This window comes from Serinus canaria, chromosome 3, assembly GCF_022539315.1.
Source record: "Serinus canaria isolate serCan28SL12 chromosome 3, serCan2020, whole genome shotgun sequence".
Classification (NCBI taxonomy): domain Eukaryota; kingdom Metazoa; phylum Chordata; class Aves; order Passeriformes; family Fringillidae; genus Serinus; species Serinus canaria.
Window position 1 is genome coordinate 7452414 of NC_066316.1, and position 20036 is coordinate 7472449.

Consider the following 20036-nt stretch of genomic DNA (forward strand, 5'->3'; position numbering starts at 1 on the left):
TATGGAAGTGAGAGGCAGTAGATGGACCAGGCTGAGACTAAGAGCTAACAAGAAGATAAGGGAAAAGCAGGCTAATGGGAAAGAACTGTGCAGCAGAGGGACAGAGGAGGCTGGAGCAATAGAGGAGAAAAGAATATCTTAAGAATTAAGAGGTGGAGTGGCATCTATGCTCACAAAGTTGCTCCACTAACCCTGCAGGTAATGGAAAAAGTCACAAACACTCTTCTATTTGCTAGAAAATCACTGGTGACATGAAGAATCAGCATGAGTGCCCTGCCTCTGTGGTGCTGGTTATCAGAGCATGGCACAGAACAGTGCTGAGATCTCTTTGTTTTCAGCTGGGGGATCTGAGCTGCAAACCTGAAGCCCCAGTTTTGCCAGTGGCCATTATGGATATGAGTGGGATTCTGTGTGATTCTGATACAGGCTGGCAAGGGAACAGTGGAAGCAAAGCCACTACAGTGTCATGCTCTGAACAGTCTTGTTTGGCTCTTTAGGAATATTTCTGTATCACATATTAATGCATGCTTTTAAAAGTGGATTTCTATAATATGGAGTTTATAGCCTAACAGGAACCTTACAAACTTCACCAGGGACAAATGTAAAGTTGTGTACTAAGCAGGGAATAAGCCCTGGCAATGAAACAGGCTGGGACCTGACAATTCTGCTGGAGATGGCCTGAGACAGACAGTGGAACATGTTGCCCAGAGAAGCTGGACTGTCTGTGTCCATGGAGGCTTTCCAGACTGGTCCAGATTAGCTTGAGCAATAAATCTGACCTTGCCTTTGTCACTGCTTTGCACAGGAGGTCAGACTAGAGACAGCCTGAAGTCCCTTCTGACATAAACTTTCCCGTAATCTTATGATAATATACTTTAAATTTATTCATCCAGGTCCTACAAAGAAAGGTGGGAACAGCTGGCAGTAAAATGAGATTATTGTCAGTGGGTTTGTGAACTATCTTATTCTTGGAAATCTGAAAATGAGACTTCATTAACAAAATGTCACTTGCCTTTATTATTGCAAAGGTAACCTTTTGAAAATGAACTGACCATGAAATAACAGAGCAGTTTCATCTAGAATCTGAAGATAATCTGAAATAATAATGCACAAGGGTATGAAGTGCTTCTATTAATCTCTGTGGGATATTAGCAGTAAAGCCCAATGATGGTAATTTGTATATAAGCATTGTTAATAATTTAGTATTACTTAAGGTTCACAAAAGAGAGAGTCACATGTATTATTAAAAATAATCTGTGAATGAGAGTTCTCTACTGTAATTAATATAATGGCTTTACTCTGACAGGCATTCAGTAACATGTTACACTTAAACAAGAATGTAACAATAATATATAAATCTTAAAACTATGAACTGCTTTGGCTGAGGGTGTATCACCTTGTGGATGGATTTATGGTGATTTTAGCCTCCCACTTCAGGGACTGCAAGCCTTATAAAGACTTGTCCTTTAAGTTTATCCAGTTGTGGTAATTATTTGGGAGTTGAAAGGACTCATTAGCAGTCCCTTCTTATCTCCAACACTGTTCTGTAAATTAGCCACTGGAAATTTCTTGAAGTACCTTGGAATTCTTTCATTATCTAGCACAAAAGGTCATTTCACATAAAATCAAGTGCTCTGAGACCTGCTAATGTAAGGACATGCTGAACTCCTGAATCTATTAAATCTGTTTTCACAATTAGGTGTTGTTTGTTTTTGAGGGCTGTCTACTGCTTACCAGATGTTCTCTGTTATTCTTTACCTAGTGACTGAATTTTTATGGCCCCTTCATAGAGGTCCTCAGAAAGTAAAAAACCATCCTTAATTAAAAATTCCCTGATCCTGTTTGTGCTTTGAGCTATGGTCATGTTTGCAGAGTGATATCTTTGAAAATCAGCATCTCAGTACTATTTGTACAAATGCAGCACCACCATCTATCTGCTTGTGATGACTCTGTGTGAAATTGGGATCAGACTGTACTGCAATCATATCTTTCAACAAATATGCAAAATAAAGAGAAATTCTTTCTGTTTACAAGCACCAGATCCAAAGAGGGATAACTAGCATTTCAAAATTTAATCTCCTACAGGAAAGCAAGGGCCCTCACAATCTTTTGTAAAAGCCTTTTCTCCACAGGGTTTACATATGCACTGTCACGATCTGTTTGTGGGTACTGTGGGACAAAGCCAGCTCATGTAAAAACTTGTGCTAGGAACTGTTGTCAAGCTTGAAATGCCTTGTCTACCCATCATCAAATATATTTAAAAGAAAGAGCCTCTGGTTAAAGATGAAACCCTTTTTTAATCAGTCTGAACAGAATTTACTTTCCATTTCTTACCAACACTTTACTTGGTCTGCAATTCATCTCATGGTTCAGCTTTCTGACTATTTTTTCTGTTGCATTCCTGAGTTACAAGTGTGAGCCACAGGGAGAGAGAGAGCAGCAATCCCTACTGAAAATGGCTTGGGAATACCATGGAGGAAGCAGGAGCATTGGTGAGATTTTGAGGACGGAAGAGTGAAAGATGAAGTGCTAAATTTGATACTGTGGCTGCTAAAATGAGCTGCTGAACATCGGAGAGCAGGAATTACTGCATTTCCTGAGTGCTGCAGAACCTCTGAGCCTTTTATTTCTAGTAGTAGAAATCCACATGGGTCTCAAGAAGTGTTAAAATAACAGGTTTTGAAAGCAACAGTTTTTCATCAAGGCAAAAATATATTTTATATATATAAAACAGGTATCTGTGTTTATCTGTTTTTCCCATTCCAGGTCCCCTGAGCAGATAACGCTGCAGTCTCAGCTCCCACAGCCTCCACCCTCAGCTCCCTCTCCCTCCATCCTGGCTGCTGTGCTGTACATCATTTCAAAGGAGCACAGCTGGGTGCTGGACTGTAATTTCTCATGCAGCTCAGATCAAGTCCATTAGTTTATTTGAAGGTTAGGACCAAGACCATGGAAGTGCACGAGGAGCTAATAGACAGAGCGGTGTTCCCGCTGTGCTCACGGGGGCTTAAACCAGGGAGAAAATAGTCAGGCACATCCATATTATTTTCACCTTTTGCTTCACGATTTGCAGTACTCTCATTCATAAATGACAAAGAAACAGCTCCCTGCTGTGAGGTCCTCATACCACAGAGAGCTGTAATGAGTTTGTAACGAGATGGAGACAAGGAAGATTTTTTGTGATTACTCAGACAAATCTCTGAGTGCAAATCAGAGATGTGCTGAGTGAGGGGTATGTCTTTCCATCACTCTCCATGGCTTAAACATCTGAGGATACTTAAGGTATTCTCATGGTATTATGTAAGAAGAACTCAGTAAGACAAAAATGTTCTAAATGCATCTTTATGGGTTTCTTGCCTTCAGTGTATGTCAGAATCTTTTGTAATTTGACAGCCACTAGCAGTGATTAATGGCTAGCAATATGGCTGGGGGCAATGTGTGTTTCAAAGTCAGTATCAGGGAAGCCTCTGTGATCTGGGGAGTCTTTGGTTGTGGAACTGTCTCCTTGCAAAATCAGAAACAAGTGTTTTGCCTGTGTGCTCCTTGAAGAGCTCCAAATAAATAGCTGGAATATTAATGAAGATGAGGGTAAAAAACAGGGGAATATTCACCTTGGAGTGTGGTGCTAAACTGAGATTTGAGGGTTGTTTCTGTTTCAGTCTTTTATGATAGCTATAGTAAATTTATGTTTTTCATATGTATTCATATATATTTGTGGAGGTGTACAGATATAAATGCTCCAGAAATAAATGTTTTATTTTCATTTTTTTAGAAGCATCAGGTGTTTTCTGTGATGAATCTTAGCATGGGTAATATATATCCAGATATTAAAGTAACCATGGCAAAATAAATAAATAAATATTTCCCAGGATGACTCCTGCACCTCCTTCACTGTTCTTTTCAAAAGGTATGGTTATACACAAACCATTTACATCCACAAGTACATGCTCTACAGGATTTCAGGTACAAAAAAATTAAAAGATTAGAGAATTACAATAAATAGGTTTACTGCACCCCTGTGTAACATAAATCTCATTTCTATTTGCCATGTCCTGTCCTTCTTAATTAAAACATCAGACCCCATGTAGAGTCTGGAGCAGCTCAATTATGAAAGGTTGGATCCATCAGTTTATTCCTGATTGGTTTATTAATTACTGGCCTTGACTCTTGATTCAAATCAACACTCTTTCCTCAGGATAAAAGTGGCTATTATGCTACAAATAATATACTGTACTTTTAAACAAAAATATATTGGAAACATTTACAAAGAAAGCTTCCACTGGACTTGGCTTTGATGGAATTATGTTCTCTTGTGCCATGAAGTCTGACTTTCACAGGTGACCACTGGCAAATTTCTAAACAGGGTTGTTGCTGAATCCCTTTAATCCATAAAATGAATGGAAAAAAAAAAGTTCAGTTTTGTAAGGATACAAATACATAACTTTCATCCATGGTTTTCAAGATATTTTTAAATGGGATTTCTGATGCTTCTCTGGTATTTTCTCATGAAAACCTTTTGCTAGCAAACCTGCTCTATTGTCCCAGCTGATGTGCTCCAAAGAAGTGGAAGAACTTTAGAGGGTAAATCTAAACCAGATCTGCAGAAACAGCTAAGTTGTGTCTGGAGACACTGTGGATGCTGTTAAAGACAAGGTACTAATGGATCCATCCATTAAAAATAAGAGAAGGCAGGAGCTTGCTCTTCCTTTGTTATTTTACATATGTACTTCAGCAATTTGGGTATTGCAAATATCTGGATATACCTGAAAGCAGTGGTACTTAAGAAAGCCTTTATTTATTTACTCCAACAGTAAATGCCTTTTTAAGCTGATGGGAAAGGGCAGACTGATCCTGCTTTTCTCAGCTACTCTGCTTTGGTTCATGAGCTCTTGGGCTGGGTTCCTGCCCCCTCTGCCTCAGAGCACGGACTCTCCACCGCTGGTCCACCCACTGAGGTGGGTATGCTCCACCCGCTTTAGCTGTCCCTGAAAAGAAAAAAACCCCAAAAAATTTTAAAAACCCCCTCAAAGCACTTCAAGTTTAGGCGCATAATTATCTCCTCAAGATTTGGCCCGAACTGATCCCAGCCTACGCTCCTTCCTCTCACGCTGTCGTGACAGGATTTCAGTCAGGAACACGCGGCTCTCTCTGCCTGCAGACGCTGGAGAGGCACAGGAGCCCCCGGCCGGCCGCGCTCCGCCGAGCCCCGGACCCCCAACGCATCCCGCCGGTGGGACCCGCCCCGGGTGGAGCCTCGCCGGGGAGCGGATCGCGGCCGAGGGGCCGGGCCGGGGGCGTTGCGGGGGTCGGGGCGGGCCCGGGCTCGGCTACGGGGGGCGGCGGCCGCCCGGCCCCGGCTGCGTGAGGCGCTTCCCGCTCCGCTCGCCGCGCCGCCGCTCCGGGGGTCGCCGCTCGCCCGCCGGCACCTCCCGCCCGGCGGAGGGGGGCGCGGAGGGCTTTCCCCGCCATGGCCTTCACCTTCGCCGCCTTCTGCTACATGCTGTCGCTGGTCCTGTGCGCCGCCCTCATCTTCTTCGCCATCTGGCATGTGAGTACCCCAGCCCCGCAGCCCCCGCGCTGGAGGCGGCTCCAGCCGCGGTGTGAAGGGTCCCGGTGCCGTGAGGGAGCGGGGCGGCGGGGCGGGCTGAGGCGGGGGCGAGCAGCCCCTGGCCCGGGCAGCCGGGGCGCAGCGTCCCGCGGTGGGGCCAGGGCGGACGGAGCTTGCCGTGAGACCTCTGAGCGGGGGACGGTGTTTATTACACTGCTGTGAGCGCACGGAGCCGCGGCCACGGGGCTGTGGCAGCTCGGGGTCTGTCTGTGGCAGCCCGGGCTCTGTGGGAGCCGGGGCTCCCACCTCGGGGGCTGTGGCAGCCCTGGCTCTGTCTGTGGCACCTCGGGGGCTGTGGCAGCCCTGGCTCTGTCTGTGGCACCTCGGGGGCTGTGGCAGCCCGGGCTCTGTCTGTGGCAGCTCCGGGGCTGTGGCAGCTCGGTCCCCGCTGCCGGGAGCGCTGTCCCGGCCCCGCGCTGCTGGCGGAGTTCGGCGCTCTCCAGGTAGCATCATCTGCTTCTCTTGCCTGCGAACAGAGCGCTGTGACGGGGAAAACGCCCCGTGTCTGATGAAGCAGATAGGGCACTTTCCCTTAATAACTTCCTAAAAAGTTGGATGAGAAACTCTCTCGTCCTTCTGATACCTGACCCGCATATTGTGGTCCACCTTTGTCAATTTAACTCCACAGGGCTGGTGCTCGTTCCGTACTGTTCGCTGGGTGTCTGTGGTAGGCGTAAATGTGTAACTCAGAAGATGTGAGATCATTCTAATGCATAACTTGCAATTCTTTTGAACTGTTACATATTTTAGAATTAATTACACTTCGTGTGTGCTACACGATAACTCCTTGCTTGTAAGCGTTCAGGATGGACCAGGGTAAGTTGGAATATTGAGTGAGTCTCATGGATGCTTCTACAGCTACCTGATAGAGTATGACTAAAAGAAAAACCCTCTTTTGACTAACAAGCAAGGGAGCTGCAGAATTAATTTTTATTGAAATGGAAGTAAAGCTGCTAGCTTAGTTATATTTGCACTCTGAAAGAAATCCTTCTGTTGCAAGAATGCTTTGAAATTTAATTATTTTGTACTCTTTGTGGGATTATTACAGGTTTTTTTTTATTATTCTTTTATTAAGGAAACCACAAAGGTGTGATGGTAGTGCCAAGTGCTGTTGTGATGTCAAGTACTGCAGGGCTGGAAAGGATCTCTAGCAGCCAGCTACTGCACTACTCTGAAAAAAGGAGTAGTAAAATTTAGATTATTACTCATGTTTTCTCTCCTCCTCTTCTGCAAACCTTTAGGTCTCCAAAAGTGAGAATTCCACAGCTTCCTCAAGGGGCTTGGAGTTAGAAGTGTGCTCTCCTTTGAATCTCTAGCTACAAATTAAACTGCAGCAATTTTAATGGTTGTTTTATCTGTTTGAAGTCTGTCACTGGGCCCTCTTTTTTTGAGTCTGGCGTTTTTGTCCTGTGAATTCATAAAGGACTTGTAGCAAATTTTGCAAATAATTCTCCCACAAATGGGTGCAGTTACTGCAAATTTACTCTTAGTGAAACATTTTTTTAACTTTCAGTCTATAAACTCATGAAGAGCAATACCTCAGTACAAGAGCTCTGTAAAGGCAACTAGGAAAGAAAACCTTTTCTTGATACACTTGTGTTTATGCTGCATGTTTCTTACATCTGTTAAAAAATTGTTGAGGGATTGAAATGGAAAATGGCTGGAAATGCTCTTCTGTTGTAAGAGAGAAAGAATAGGCACTATCTTTTCCAGTAAATAGAAAAATCCTATTAAAATGCACAGTTTGTGAAGGAAAGTCATAGAATAACAGATTTAACATCCTGCTAAAATAAACTTTTAGGTGTCCATATTATCAATGTACACAGAACACAAGCATTTTTGTTATCCTTTCTATAAGAACTGGTACATTCTGGTTTCTTCTCTAAGTTATGTATTGAGTCATAGGAGTTTCTTTCACCTTAAACATCTCAGTAGTGAAAAATCTTCCCAAGAAACAAAACTCCTACTCCCTCCCTGTGACCTGATTTTTCTTCCACTATAATATACTGGTAAGGGACAGTAAATATATTGCACATAAGTTCTAATAATGACAGAGGAATGTTCCAATAATTATTTTGTTCTGTTTATTTTTTTAAGACATTCTGCTGCTAAGAACAAGTTGATGAATAATCTGAGAGTCCTATCACTTTGAAAGATTTTTGAGAATAAGAATTTATATTTTGTAAGTTTTTTTAAAGGATAAGAAAAAACTGTAGCATTTGGACTTGATATTGTTCTAACCTGAAGCTGAATGAGGTTTGGGCATATATCTGGAATGATTTAACAACAGATCAAATGAAACTTCCTTTTCTTCCTGCTGGCAAGTCAGATGAATTATGAGTTTCATTCATATTGATCTAATAAGTATAATAAAAACTGTACAACCAAAACAAGAGAGTAAGATGAGGATTTTTATTTTTGGACGCTGTGCTTTTCTGGTACCTTTCCTCTAAGAAGTTGGACTGCACATTCCTGTGCTCCTTACTCTTTGGAAGTAGATAGGAAAGCTGGTCAGAGCATTATAAAGGAATTGTGAACAAAATGCACACAGTCCTCCAGATACCTGCAATATATTGTAATATTTTTCCTGCCTCTGAGTGATTTTCTTGTATAGGTAGCCAGAGGTGTCTGTCATAAAAAACCTTCCAACAAAACCAAATTAGACATTATCAGAAGCATTTATTTAAGCCCTGCGCAAGAATTATCCTAATGTATTACTGCTATGATTTCACTCATATATATTAAATGGAAGAACAAGACATGAGAATCTTCATGTACTGCATTAAACCAATGTGACACTCTGTGGTACAGGAATTTTTCCAGCATTTTAGGTTGTTCAGTGACCACATCACCTCTAGGTGTAATGTCACAGTATTAGAAACACCCTATAGGAGTGTGTGATACAACTAACAGCAGAACTTGCTCTACTAACTACATAATTTGATATTCTCATCTGATCTTGTTGTAAGCTCAAGAACAGTGTTAGTCTTCCTACTAACTATCATGGGCACTTTGTTTTGCTGTCCTCAGCTCTTTTTCTTCTTTATATACAGCTTTTTACTGACCAGTTTAATTCCATTCCTAAATCATCTTGAACAGAGATTTTAGCTTCTTGTTAACATTGAACTGAGCCGTATCAATCTGTTTGAGCTCCCAACAAGACTTGACGCACCACATTCATTTCTAGTGTAGCTGCACTGAGTTGTGCCTCAAGAGAAGTTAACTGAAGTTGACCAAGTTGTGCCTTATTTCTCCTCAGTTAAAAAGGGATATGCTTGTGTTGAGTCCTGCAGCACTTTATTCTCTTAAACCATATTGGTTTTGAGTAATTCTGAGTCTTTCCCTTCTGGTGATATTTTAAGATGGAAAGACTTGCTTTGAGATTTGTTATTTAAAGGAAAGCTTTAAGAATAGAGCTTTTCAAAGTGGTCCATCTTATAATACCATGGCAAAACAATTCATAAGTACCAAGAATGTTACAGTTGAAAAGAAAAGAATTTCTGTGGTGGGCCATCTCTTTTTCAAGTTGTCCAAGCAGATCTTTGCATGTGACTGCTTCACAACCTAAGAATTGCCAGAAAGTATCAGGGGTATCATGCCAGTGAAAAAATTGGCAGTGCCAGTCTGAGAGGTTGTGCCACACTGGATGCTTTTTGGAGTGTTTTTATATAGGTGAGAATGCAGATGAATCCAGGAACAGCCCTTTGGCACAACAAGAGCAGCGTGTGTTCAAAGTGATGGCAGCTACTTGAGCCAAGCATAAGGAGAATAAAGCAGCAGATGATGGAGCTTTTCTGGTTTATGCCCCCCCACACCACCTTATTTTTCTTTTGGATAGTATTAATCGTAATAAACTCCCTTAATATAACCTTGGCTTCACTTAACATTTTCAAGTTCACAAGTATAATTAAAAGCAGTGGTAGACTGACTGAACAGAGTAATGTAGGCTAAGATTGACTTCTAGTTTTAATCAAAACATCTTTTTTTTTTTTTTTTTTTTTTTTTTTTTTTTTTTGCAAACACCAGGGAATTAAGCCCTGGTGATCTCTATTCAGTGTTGTTATCTATGCCTTGTTTTCTCATTTGCTAAGTGTGAGAACTGAACTGCAAGTACTGTCTGTCACTTTATTTAAGACTATTATTAAAATGTCTTTGCTTTCTGACAGAAGGTGCTATACACATGTAAGATGTTGCCACTTCTGGTTTTTGTCACTGTAGCATCCTGGTGATGTGGACTGTGTTTTATTAGCCTCAAGTTTCAATAGCTCAGATAAAAAAATCCAAAAGCTCTCAAAGAGTTACGGATGTAGAATTTGGTGAGTATTTGGTTTCTGACTTAGGCTTCCTCATAAAATTCCTAGCCTAATTTTTGATAAATTGTACAGCCTTAATTTTGAAGATACATAAAAAGCACATAAGCTTGGTTTGATAGCAAATTCAGCTGAGCAAAACACTTTGGTCACAAACTGTGTGCTGATCTATCAATGTTCTCTGTGTAATCTGTGTCTTATTGTTTCTGTAGCTTAGGTTTGGAGGAGAGCTCTGTCCTACCTGAAACCTGTAAGGAGATCTGTGATCTGACTTGAACCTGTGCTTCTCTCTGGTGAAGGCTGTCAGTCATCTCAATTTAACCTCTCTGCAATGCTTTAGAGCCTGTCTTGAAAAGAAAGTAATTTCCTTACAGACTTTTGGTCAAGCCTGAATTCTTTTCAGACATTGAAGTTCAGTACTGTTCTCTAATGAGTCATTAATGCATTTCTCTGAGAATGTTGGATAATTATGTGCTTAAAAATAAAATCAGATTAAGGCTTGATGAAGGGGAGCACAAATGCTGTTGCTGTGTGTTATACGTATTTCTTGAAAATGTCTTTTCTTGCCTAAGCAGCAAAGCACATTGTCCCTCAAGGATTTATAGTCAGGACAGTTTAAGGAATGAGTCTGATATTTCCACTCTTTTTAAACACTGAGCACAGCCAGATTGCCCTGGCTATAACATGGCTTGACAGTTCCCTTACAACTTTTCTTTCAGAAGTTTGTCACATTAATGCTGATAGACAGATATTAGGCCAGGCAGCACAGGCTGGGGAGCAAACTGTATCTTTTATATTGGGAAAGAGGTATATCTCAGTTTAGTAACCTTGCCATGCTTAAATAATAATTAAAAATATCATAGAAGTCAGTCTATGGGCTCCAGCACAGACTTAAACAGGATCTCTGAGTATGCTTGACCTGTCATGATGAGATTTATCTGGAGAAAGATTTTAAATTGTGTGTGTTTGCCACTGGCTGTAATTCTGGATGCCTCACAAGTCACAAGGACTCCATTATCTGTGTAAAATAAATTACTCTGTGGAGTCTCGTGCCTCCCACAATATGTGCAGAGAGCTATTTAAATGTTATTTGGTTGTCACATATCTGAGGGGTTTTTGGTCTTAGGATTAGTTGTAAAATCTACTTACAAGAGGGATTTATATCCAAATTGGTAAAGAATGTATTTCTAGTGCTTTTAAGTAACTGCTATGCCTGTTAATAAGCAAGGCAATATAGCTGTCATATTTTATTAGACCATGAGTAAAACTCTTAGACTGAGTCGGAGGCATGAGTTTATAGCTCATTACATGTGTTTGTTTATTCAGCCACCACATACTACATTAAATCAAATTTAAAACATTGAATTCAGCCTTCAGACCTCTGGCTTAGTGGATTACCCTCACCCCGACATAAATATCCTTTTAGCAAAGTATTTTTCAGGAGGAGGAGGAAGCTCAGCAGAGAATGTTCTCCATACAGATAACAGACATCTCTTTGACCAGTTCCTCTTTGTCAGTGCCTCTGACATGCCTCTCATTTATAACCAGTGTGGCTGCTGACAGCTGGAGGTGACTCTACCAGGCAGTGGAACTAGGTCTCATTTAAGTTGTAAACTGGGGGTACTGGGAGGCTTACTCTTCTGGTGATGATAGTTTGGAATACACTTCCACTTTCTTTGGAAACAAAGCATCTCTCCCACGTGAAACAGGTAAGAATTATTATTATTTCCACTCTGAAAAGAGTTTCTTAAAGTCACAGGGCAGAGTCAGCTGATGGGGTAAAGTCAGAAGAATGTCAAATACTGTTTGATTTACTAGGTCACCTTCTGGGGTTTCACAGTTGGAAGTTCCCTGTTAAAAATTCAATCTGTGACCGTGATGGTGTGCAGAGAGCAAGAAGCAGTTTTATTAACACAATGGTTCCTGTGTTCCTTGATAGTAATTACAACTTCAGGAATGTCTTGTTCCTGTTAAAAGAAATGGTAAAAGGTTCATAGAATAATTTTGATTGGAGGGAATCTAGGAAATCATCCAGTCAAATCTCTTCTTCAAGGCAGGCCTGATTTCAAAGTTAGGCCAGGCTGCTGAAGGTCCAGTCCAGATCACTTATGAATTCTCCATGGGTGGAGAGATGAAACACTGCCTGGATGGATGAAGGGAGAGCTGTGGATATTGTCCACCTGGACTTCAGCAAGACTTTCCTCACTGTCTCTCACAACATCCTTGGAGGCACACTCAGGAAGTGTGGAGTGAATGAGTGGATGGTGGGGTGGATTTGGAGCTGGCTGAATGGCAGATCTTGGAGGGCTGTAATCCATGGCACAGGAGAGGCCTGTCACTAGTGATGTCCCCTAAGGGTTGATACTGAGCCCAGTGTTGTTTAGCTTACCCATCCATGACTTGGATGAAGGGGCGGATGCATCCTCAGCAAGTTCACTGGTGTCACCAGGCTGGGAGGAGTGGCTGATACCCCAGAGGGCTCTGCAGCCTTCAGAAGGACCTTGGCAGGATGGAGAGATGGGCAGAGAAGAACTGCCTGAAGTTCACCAAAGGCAAATTCAGGGTCCTGCACCTGTATAGGCTGGGGGCCAACCTGCTGGAGAGCAGCTCTGTGGAGAGGGACCTGGGGGTCTGGTTGGGCAGCAAGCTGTCCCTGAGCCAGCAATTTGTCCTTGTGGCCAAGAAGATGAATGGTATCCAGGGATGCATTAGGAAAACTGTTGCCAGCAGGTCAAGGTCCTTGATCCTGCCCCTCTGCTCAGCCCTGGTGAGGCACATCTGGAGAGCTGTGTCCAGTTCTGGGCTCCTCAGTACAGGAGAGATGTGGAGCTGCTGGAGCAGGTCCAGTAGAGGGCTATGAAGAAGATCAAGGTCCTGGAGCTTCTCCCTTCTGAGGAAAGGCAGAGGGAGCTGGGCCTGTTCTGCCTTGAGAGAGAACCTCATCAATTTCAGTATCTGAAGGAAGGCTGTGAAGAGGATGGACCAGGCTCTTCTAGAGTGGTGCCACTCAACAGGAGAAGAGGCAATGGGCAGAAGCTGATGCAGAGGAAGTTCCACCTGAAGATGAAGGAGAATTTCTTTACTTGCAGGTAACTAAGCACTGGGACAGATTGCATAGAGAAGTTGTGGAGTGTCCCTCACTGGAGATATTCAGAACCATGTGGACACAATCCTGTGCCGTGTGCTCTGGGGTGACCTTGCTTTAGAAGGAGGTTGAACCAGGAAACCCACTGTGGTCTCTTCCAACCTGATCCACTCTGTTATTCTGCCAGTCTGAGAACTTGTTCCAGTACTTTACTCATTGCACTGTGAACATTGTTTTCTTAGACATGGCTGGAATTTCTGTGGTGCAGCTTCGGACTTTTGCATCATCCTCATGGTGCATTCCCCTGAGAGAAGTTTTGTGCTAGCTTCTGTGGAACCCACCCCAGGAAACTGAATGCAAGATCATGGAGCAAATCCTCCTAGATGCCATGCTAAGGCATATGGAAAAGAAAGAAATGGTTGGTGACTGCCAGCATGGCCTCACTAAGGGCAAATAACACTGAGAAATTTGGAGACCTTTTGCAGCAGGGTTACTGTGTTGATGGATGAGGGAGGAGGTGTCATCTGCCTGGACTTGTGCAAAGCATTTGACACTGTCCTGAGTGACATCCTTGCCTCTAAACTGGAGAGACATGGATTGGACAGATGGAGAGCTCAGTGGATAAGGAATCAGCTGGACAGTTGCACTCTCAGAGTTGTGGTCAGCAGCTCGATTGTTGAGACCAGGGACAAGTGGTGTTCCTTGGGGGTCGGAATTGGAACCAGTGCTGTCAGACCTCTCTGGTGACATAACAAGGTCACCCTTGGCAGGTTTAATGACACCAGGCCATGGGGTGTGGTCAGCACGTGAGAAGGAAGGGATGCCATCCAGAGGACCTTGACAGCTGGAGAGGTGTGTCACAATACGACATGAAATGAGCGACACTCACACGCTGAGATGTCCAAGGCAAAAAAGGGCTGGTTTGTTTCTGGACCTCAGTATTTATTGAATTCTAAAAGTGACCATGGATTGGAGGGTGAAATTGCCACTTCTCCAACCACACTGGTCAAACTAACAGTTCATCAGTTCTCTCTTCCTCCAGAAAGGAATACAAAGCAATCATTATTTAATGAAAGTGTGTGAGAAACTCCATTACAGAAATGTAAACATCAGAAGGCTTTGAAGAACTTTAGAAGAACAGGATGACAGAGGTGGGCCTGTGTGAGCCTCGTGACATTCAGCAAGGCCAAGGACCAGATCCTGCACCTGGGTCAGGATAACCCCAAGCACAAGTACAGCCAGGGTGGAGAATGGATGGAGAACAGCCCTGAGCAGGACTGGGGGATGTTGGTTGATGAGAAGCTCAGCATGACCTGGCAATGTGTGCTCACAGCCCAGAAAGCCAGCCATGTCCTGGGCTGCATCAAAGAAGGTGTGACCAGCAGGTCAAGGGAGGGAATTCTCCCCCTCCACTCTGCTCTCCTGACATCCCACCTGGAGTGCTGTGCCCAGCTCTGGAATCCCTAACGTAAGAAGAATGTGGCTGTTGGAGTGGGTCCAGAGTAGTTCCACAAAAATGCTCAGTGGTTTGGAGCACCCTGAGAAGGCTGAAAGAATTGGAATTGTTCAGCCTGGAGAAGAGAAGGCTCCAGGGAGACCTTATAGCACCTTTCAGTACTGGAATGGGGCCTACAAGAGAGCTGGAGAGGGACTTTTTACAAGGAACAGAACAAGAAGGAATAGCTTTGAACAGAGGGTAGGTTTAAATTCAGAGAGCCATCATTGCACTTTTGAAGGGAGGACAAAAGTCTTTACGTTTTTCTCAGCTTCCCATTGAAAAGGTATTGCTATAAAGCAAAGATTTATTTTAGGATTGTCATTGTGGAAAGTTACATTAAAATCACAAGACATTTACAATGGAAGTAGGTTTTCTCAGCAGGATACTGCAGGAATGCTGAACTTGTGGCTCCAGTTTTGATAATGTGAGCACATGAAGCAGAACAAAAGGGAGATGAAGAGGTAGTGCCATCACTGAGTTCTCCCATTGTACATGGCTTGCAACTCCCTCACCAGTGTAACAGGTCATGAAAAATCTGAGTTTGTCTTGGGTCCTTTTGTATTTCTATGCTTTTGCAGGTCATGTCATATTCTAGCTGTCAAATATAGGTTGGGATTTTTTAAATACATCCAGAAGTCTAAGCACATTGCTGGACAAACCAAAGCTTAAAGAATCAAGGAAACTGACAGTAAAAAGGTAATAATTAGTAACTTATAGCCCTTGCAATTATCTCATACCAGATAGTGTGCAAGTGCCAGGCATTGTTGATACAAGCACCATTTTTTTAATAGAATGACATTTGATTTTTTAAATGCATTTAAATGCCAACCATCTTCACGCTGTGTGTGAGTCACGGTTTCAAGAGTGTAATTGTTTAGTCAATCTTCAGTTGCATTATTATTTTATCACGCTACGAGTTTGGGCTAAATCGTTCACATTGTATCACCACCTAACTAGAAATTTCTTTATGCATTCACAGAATGGGCATTTATAAGCAAACATAATGAAGGCTCCACTGAAATCAATTTGATTGCATGTGCTTCAGAGTTGTTCTTCCCTCAGTATTATATAAACACTATTAGCAGATCCTTTAGAAAATTGATTTGCTGATCATCCAAGTGACAGGCCTGTTTGGAGCTATGCTGAAATGTATCTTTATCCTTAATCATGCTCCTGTAATTAAGCTAAGGAGTTTTATGAGAACATGGCTGAACAGATGAGGATGTTTTTGGGTGTTGCTCTTTTAATCTCAATTTTTGATCACTTTTACATGTTGTTGTGTCCCTTCCCCTTGCCTCTTTCCTGCAGCCACAGCTCCAGTGCTGCTTTATTGCTTCCCCTTGCTTTAGCCCTGTAAACACAGCTGTGTGGCTGAAGGCTGTTTCACATATGTCTGTGTGTGTGCCTTGGCCTTGGAGTTATTTCCTCCAAGTTCTGCCTGGCCTCTTTTTGGCCAAGAAAGAAAACTTGGGGAGGTCTTTAATGTGATCATCCCTGCCTGATGCTGCCTGCATTAGAAGAGCCCTTGTTCCATTGTCCTGCCTCTTGCTGGTCCAGCTGGGCTCCTGCTGTGCCCCTGAAAGTCAGGAAGCACAGAGCCAGCAGAATTTATGCCTCCCACAGGCTTCTTTCTGAGACAGCTTTAGTAAAACCCCACTGCTGAGTGGGTAATGGGGAATAGAAATGACGTGGGAAGGGGGAAAATGGAACTGTGGGAGGGAGGACTTCAGGGAGAAAGATGTGAAGGAAAGAGGAAATGAGAGGAAGAAAATCCATGTATGAGCAAGGGGACTAACAAGAGGGAAGATTGCTCCCAAATAATTTGGGAGGCAATTATTTGGGCAGAAGAGGCTGCCAGAAGCCTGAAGGTGTGGTTAGTTCAGGTAGTGGATTTTTTTGGACAGCCTATGTCATGAGTCTTCTGTGTGGGTATGGTGTAATGTGTGACATGCTTGGACAGATTTTTTAGTGACAGAACCCAGATGCCTTGTTGTGACTCCTGGGTTTTGGTGAATGTGCATAAATTGGTACTTGTAGGAATGAAGAACACAGGAGAGGGAAGAAAAAGTATCAGCAGCAATGAGAGAGGAAAACTAAGGAGTATGTGGGGGAAAGGAAGGTAATGCTTCTCCCAAGCATGTATCAGCATAGCAGAACTTTAAGATATCAAAATAATAACTTGCAGCAATATGTAGGAGTCTTTGGAAGCTCAAGAAAAGAACAAATTGTGTTGTGGTGGTAAGACTGGATACTTGCTTAGAGACAGCCCCAGCCAGCTGTCCAGTCTCTCACCCATGACTTTTATCTACTGATACTGGAAAGAATATTTTCTTTTCATCTCATTCTCCTACCGTCTTCTTTGGGACAAATATTTTTTTCTAGCTGATACCTATTTTGGTACATTTTCCCATCTGTTTACTACCCTTTCCCTGAATTTATTCTGCAGAAACAGTCTGTTTATTCCTAGCTTTGGATTATCAGCTTTGAGCTGTTAAGTAATAGAAAAAGTGCTTCAGTTCGTTTTGAGAATAATTTATGAAGATGGAGCTTTGTGGCTGTAATGCATCTGTGTGTTTCTCCTTGCACATACTATAATTCTGATGAGAACTAAAAGATAAGTAGAAACATTGCATGGGAGCACACTGAATTTAAGGTGAGATAGATTAGAGGTTATTTGTAATTTTGGGGAAAACCAAGGGCAGAAGAATAAACCCTCTCACCTCCATGGGTAGGCAGTTATCTTGCTTCCATACAGAATAAACCAGCTATTAGACCACTGTAACCAGACCACCTTTCCTCCTCCCTTCTGCACCTGGCCAGCCTCCTGTTCAGGTGTTTCACCAACTCATGTCTAGCCTGTCCCCACTTTGGTGTGGAAAAAACTGGATGATGAAGAATTTGGCCTTTGCAAGTAGCAGATGTACAAATCTGTAGTGATGCATCTGTGATGTAGAGGCTGTGAGAAAGACATCAGAATTCTTTAATTTCTTACTGTGTTTTCTTAGTTGTTGTAGAGTTTAGTATAAAGAGAAGCAAGGGCAAAGCAATGCTATCTCTTGTGCTGAAAGCAGAGTTCTGCAGCCTCTCCTGGACATGGACAGAAAATCACACTGCTTTCATCTCCCCCTGCTTGGCTGGATCTGGGATCTGCAAACCAGTTCATCTGCACTAGATATTCCCTGAATCAGAGCCACAGATCTGAGTTTGACACCTCAGCTGTAAACCATGGATCCAAACTCCCATCATTTCCTCTTGCCCTATTGAAGAGATCAAGAGTAGGGGTGAAGTCTTGCCCTAAATTTATACATATGCTTGTTCAGTTCATCTGCAGATGTGGTCCTTGTTTACATCCTTTCCAGGACAGAAGAAAAAGCTGGTGCAAGAATCTGTGTGACTTTGTTACGATGACCTTTGCTTTGATCAAGGTACTGGAGCACCTCCCATACAAGGGAAGACTGAGGGAGCTGGGCCTGTTCAGCCTCAAGAAGGGACAGCTGAGGGAAGACCTCATCAAATGTCTGTCAGTATCTGAGGGAGGGTGCCAAGAGGACAGAGCCAAGCTCTTCTCAGTGGTGCCAGTCAATAGGACAAGTGGCAAAGGGCAGAAAGTAATGCACAGGAAGTTCAGCCAGACTATGAGGAAGAACTTCTTTCCTGTGCAGTGACCAAGCACTGGCACGGAATGGCCGGAGGAGGTGTGGAATGTCCCTCACTGGAGATATTCCAGAACCCCATGGACACAGTCCTGTGCCATGTGTTCTCTGGGATGGCCCTGCTTGAGCAGGGAGGTTGGACACACTGTGCTCCCTTCCATCCTGACCCATTCTGTGACGCTGTGATGCCTTTTCTTGATTTGCTGAATGTGTGGCTGTGACTGGGAATCCTTGTTGTAGCAGATTGTTTGCTTTTCAAGTCCTGACCATCACATCAAGTTAATACCTAACTAAGAAGTGACAGCATTCCCAGTAATGACATGTCAGTTTGATGTCACTGGTACTCTGTGAATAACTGATCTCAGGGTTTTGGTGCTGAACTGAAGAGATCAGAAGCACTTAGAAACTGAAGTGTTTAAAAGGTTTTGATCTTGTAATCTAAATTGAAAAACCTGTTTGTTTTATAAGGAATCCACATTAAATACTCCAGTGCATGTAGGAGTAGGAGACCATATGCATGAAGAGAATATTGGCGGCATACTTGTGTCAAAAGCACAAGGAGTGTGGGAGATTTATACTGTTCCCTATTGCTGCAGAGATTCCACCTGTATTTCCCCCAGCCTACAATGATGCATAGATTTTGTGCCTTCGGGGCTGATGGGAAACACTGTCAAATCCTCTGTAAGACTTCACTGGAAAAAAGAGAAGAGCACACATACAAGTGCTTGGGAATGCCAACCATGCCTGCTGCCTTTGGTTCAGACCCTGACATTACTTCACCACTGACCCATGGAGTCTTCAGCCAGCTGAGGTAGAAGAATAGTTTCTATCACACTGAATGTAATTAAATGGAAGTATTGCAGCTCTACATCCAAAAAAGCTTCCATTCTGTTCAGAACAATGTGGTGTATTCACCAGTTTAGGTGCTAATTGAAAATGTGGGGTTTTTTTACTTCTTATTGGTAGCAAGTGTTTGTGTTCCACTGAGGGGTGAATTGTGGGGCGTGTTTGATTCACAGAACACTGCTGGTTTCTGAACTGGTTCCCTGCAGTGAATGCACTAAAGTAAGGTGTAAAAAAAAGGAAAAAAAAAAAAAAAAAGAAGAATTGTGACAACAAAATGATGAAATCCTTTGGGAGGGAAAGAAGGATGGCAGTCTGGACACACCTTAAAAATTCCTGCTCTGCTTGAGGTCTGTTTGGAAATGTGTTCTAGCTGCAGGGAGCAAAACTATTAACCTATTTAGAAGCAGGCTCTGTACAACTATATTAGCATCATCCCTCCTGCACAGCTTGCTGCTTGTCTTCCTTCTCTTAACAAAATGCACTTTTTATGTGCACAGCTGAATTTTGTCTGGCTGCATTTCAGCTGCTGTAGACTGGAAGACAGCGAGTGGGTATAAAGTTGTGATAAAAGCCCAGGTCATCTCTGTCTGTGGTGAATCAGTGGGACATTTGTTTCTCTGCTGCAGGAGGGGGTTGTCATCTCAGTTTCAGGATGGCTGGGGAGGATATTTTAGTATCTGTGGTGAGTGAATGAAATCTGTGACCAGAGTCCTGTTGTTAGCCAGTAAAAGCTGTTTCACCTTGCAGTTAGATTAAATTTTTTTGAAAAGCCCATTTTATACGAGTTGTAGATATCTGTCAATAGATGCTTGTCAAATCATCCTTCTGGAAACATTGTGTGCACAACAGAATTTTGCAGTTGTTGAGGGATTTTTAGTGGTTTTGTCAAAATTAATAACATGAATTCTGTGCATTTAGGAATCAGGTTGCTTTTCCAAACTGTGATCTGCAGTGTTGCAATAACAACTGGTACCATGGACACAGTAACTTTCCAATCAAGGCACTCAAAGCTTTGTACAGTGTGGTTGTATTCCTG

The 20036-nt window shown here is 42.8% G+C and overlaps 1 protein-coding gene across 2 annotated transcripts in view; it reads left to right on the forward strand.

The window, feature by feature from the left end:
- Positions 1-20036, forward strand: part of CNIH3 (cornichon family AMPA receptor auxiliary protein 3) — a 63987-nt gene that overhangs the window by 13046 nt on the left and 30905 nt on the right. Inside the window, exon 1 of one of the 2 annotated variants that reach the window (XM_009093761.4) lies at positions 5468-5548. The exons of the other annotated variant lie outside the window; for it this stretch is intronic. Coding sequence (XP_009092009.1) covers positions 5468-5548 — 81 coding nt within the window. Of the gene's footprint in view, positions 1-5467; positions 5549-20036 lie in introns of those variants that run through there. 2 annotated transcript variants of the gene reach the window in all.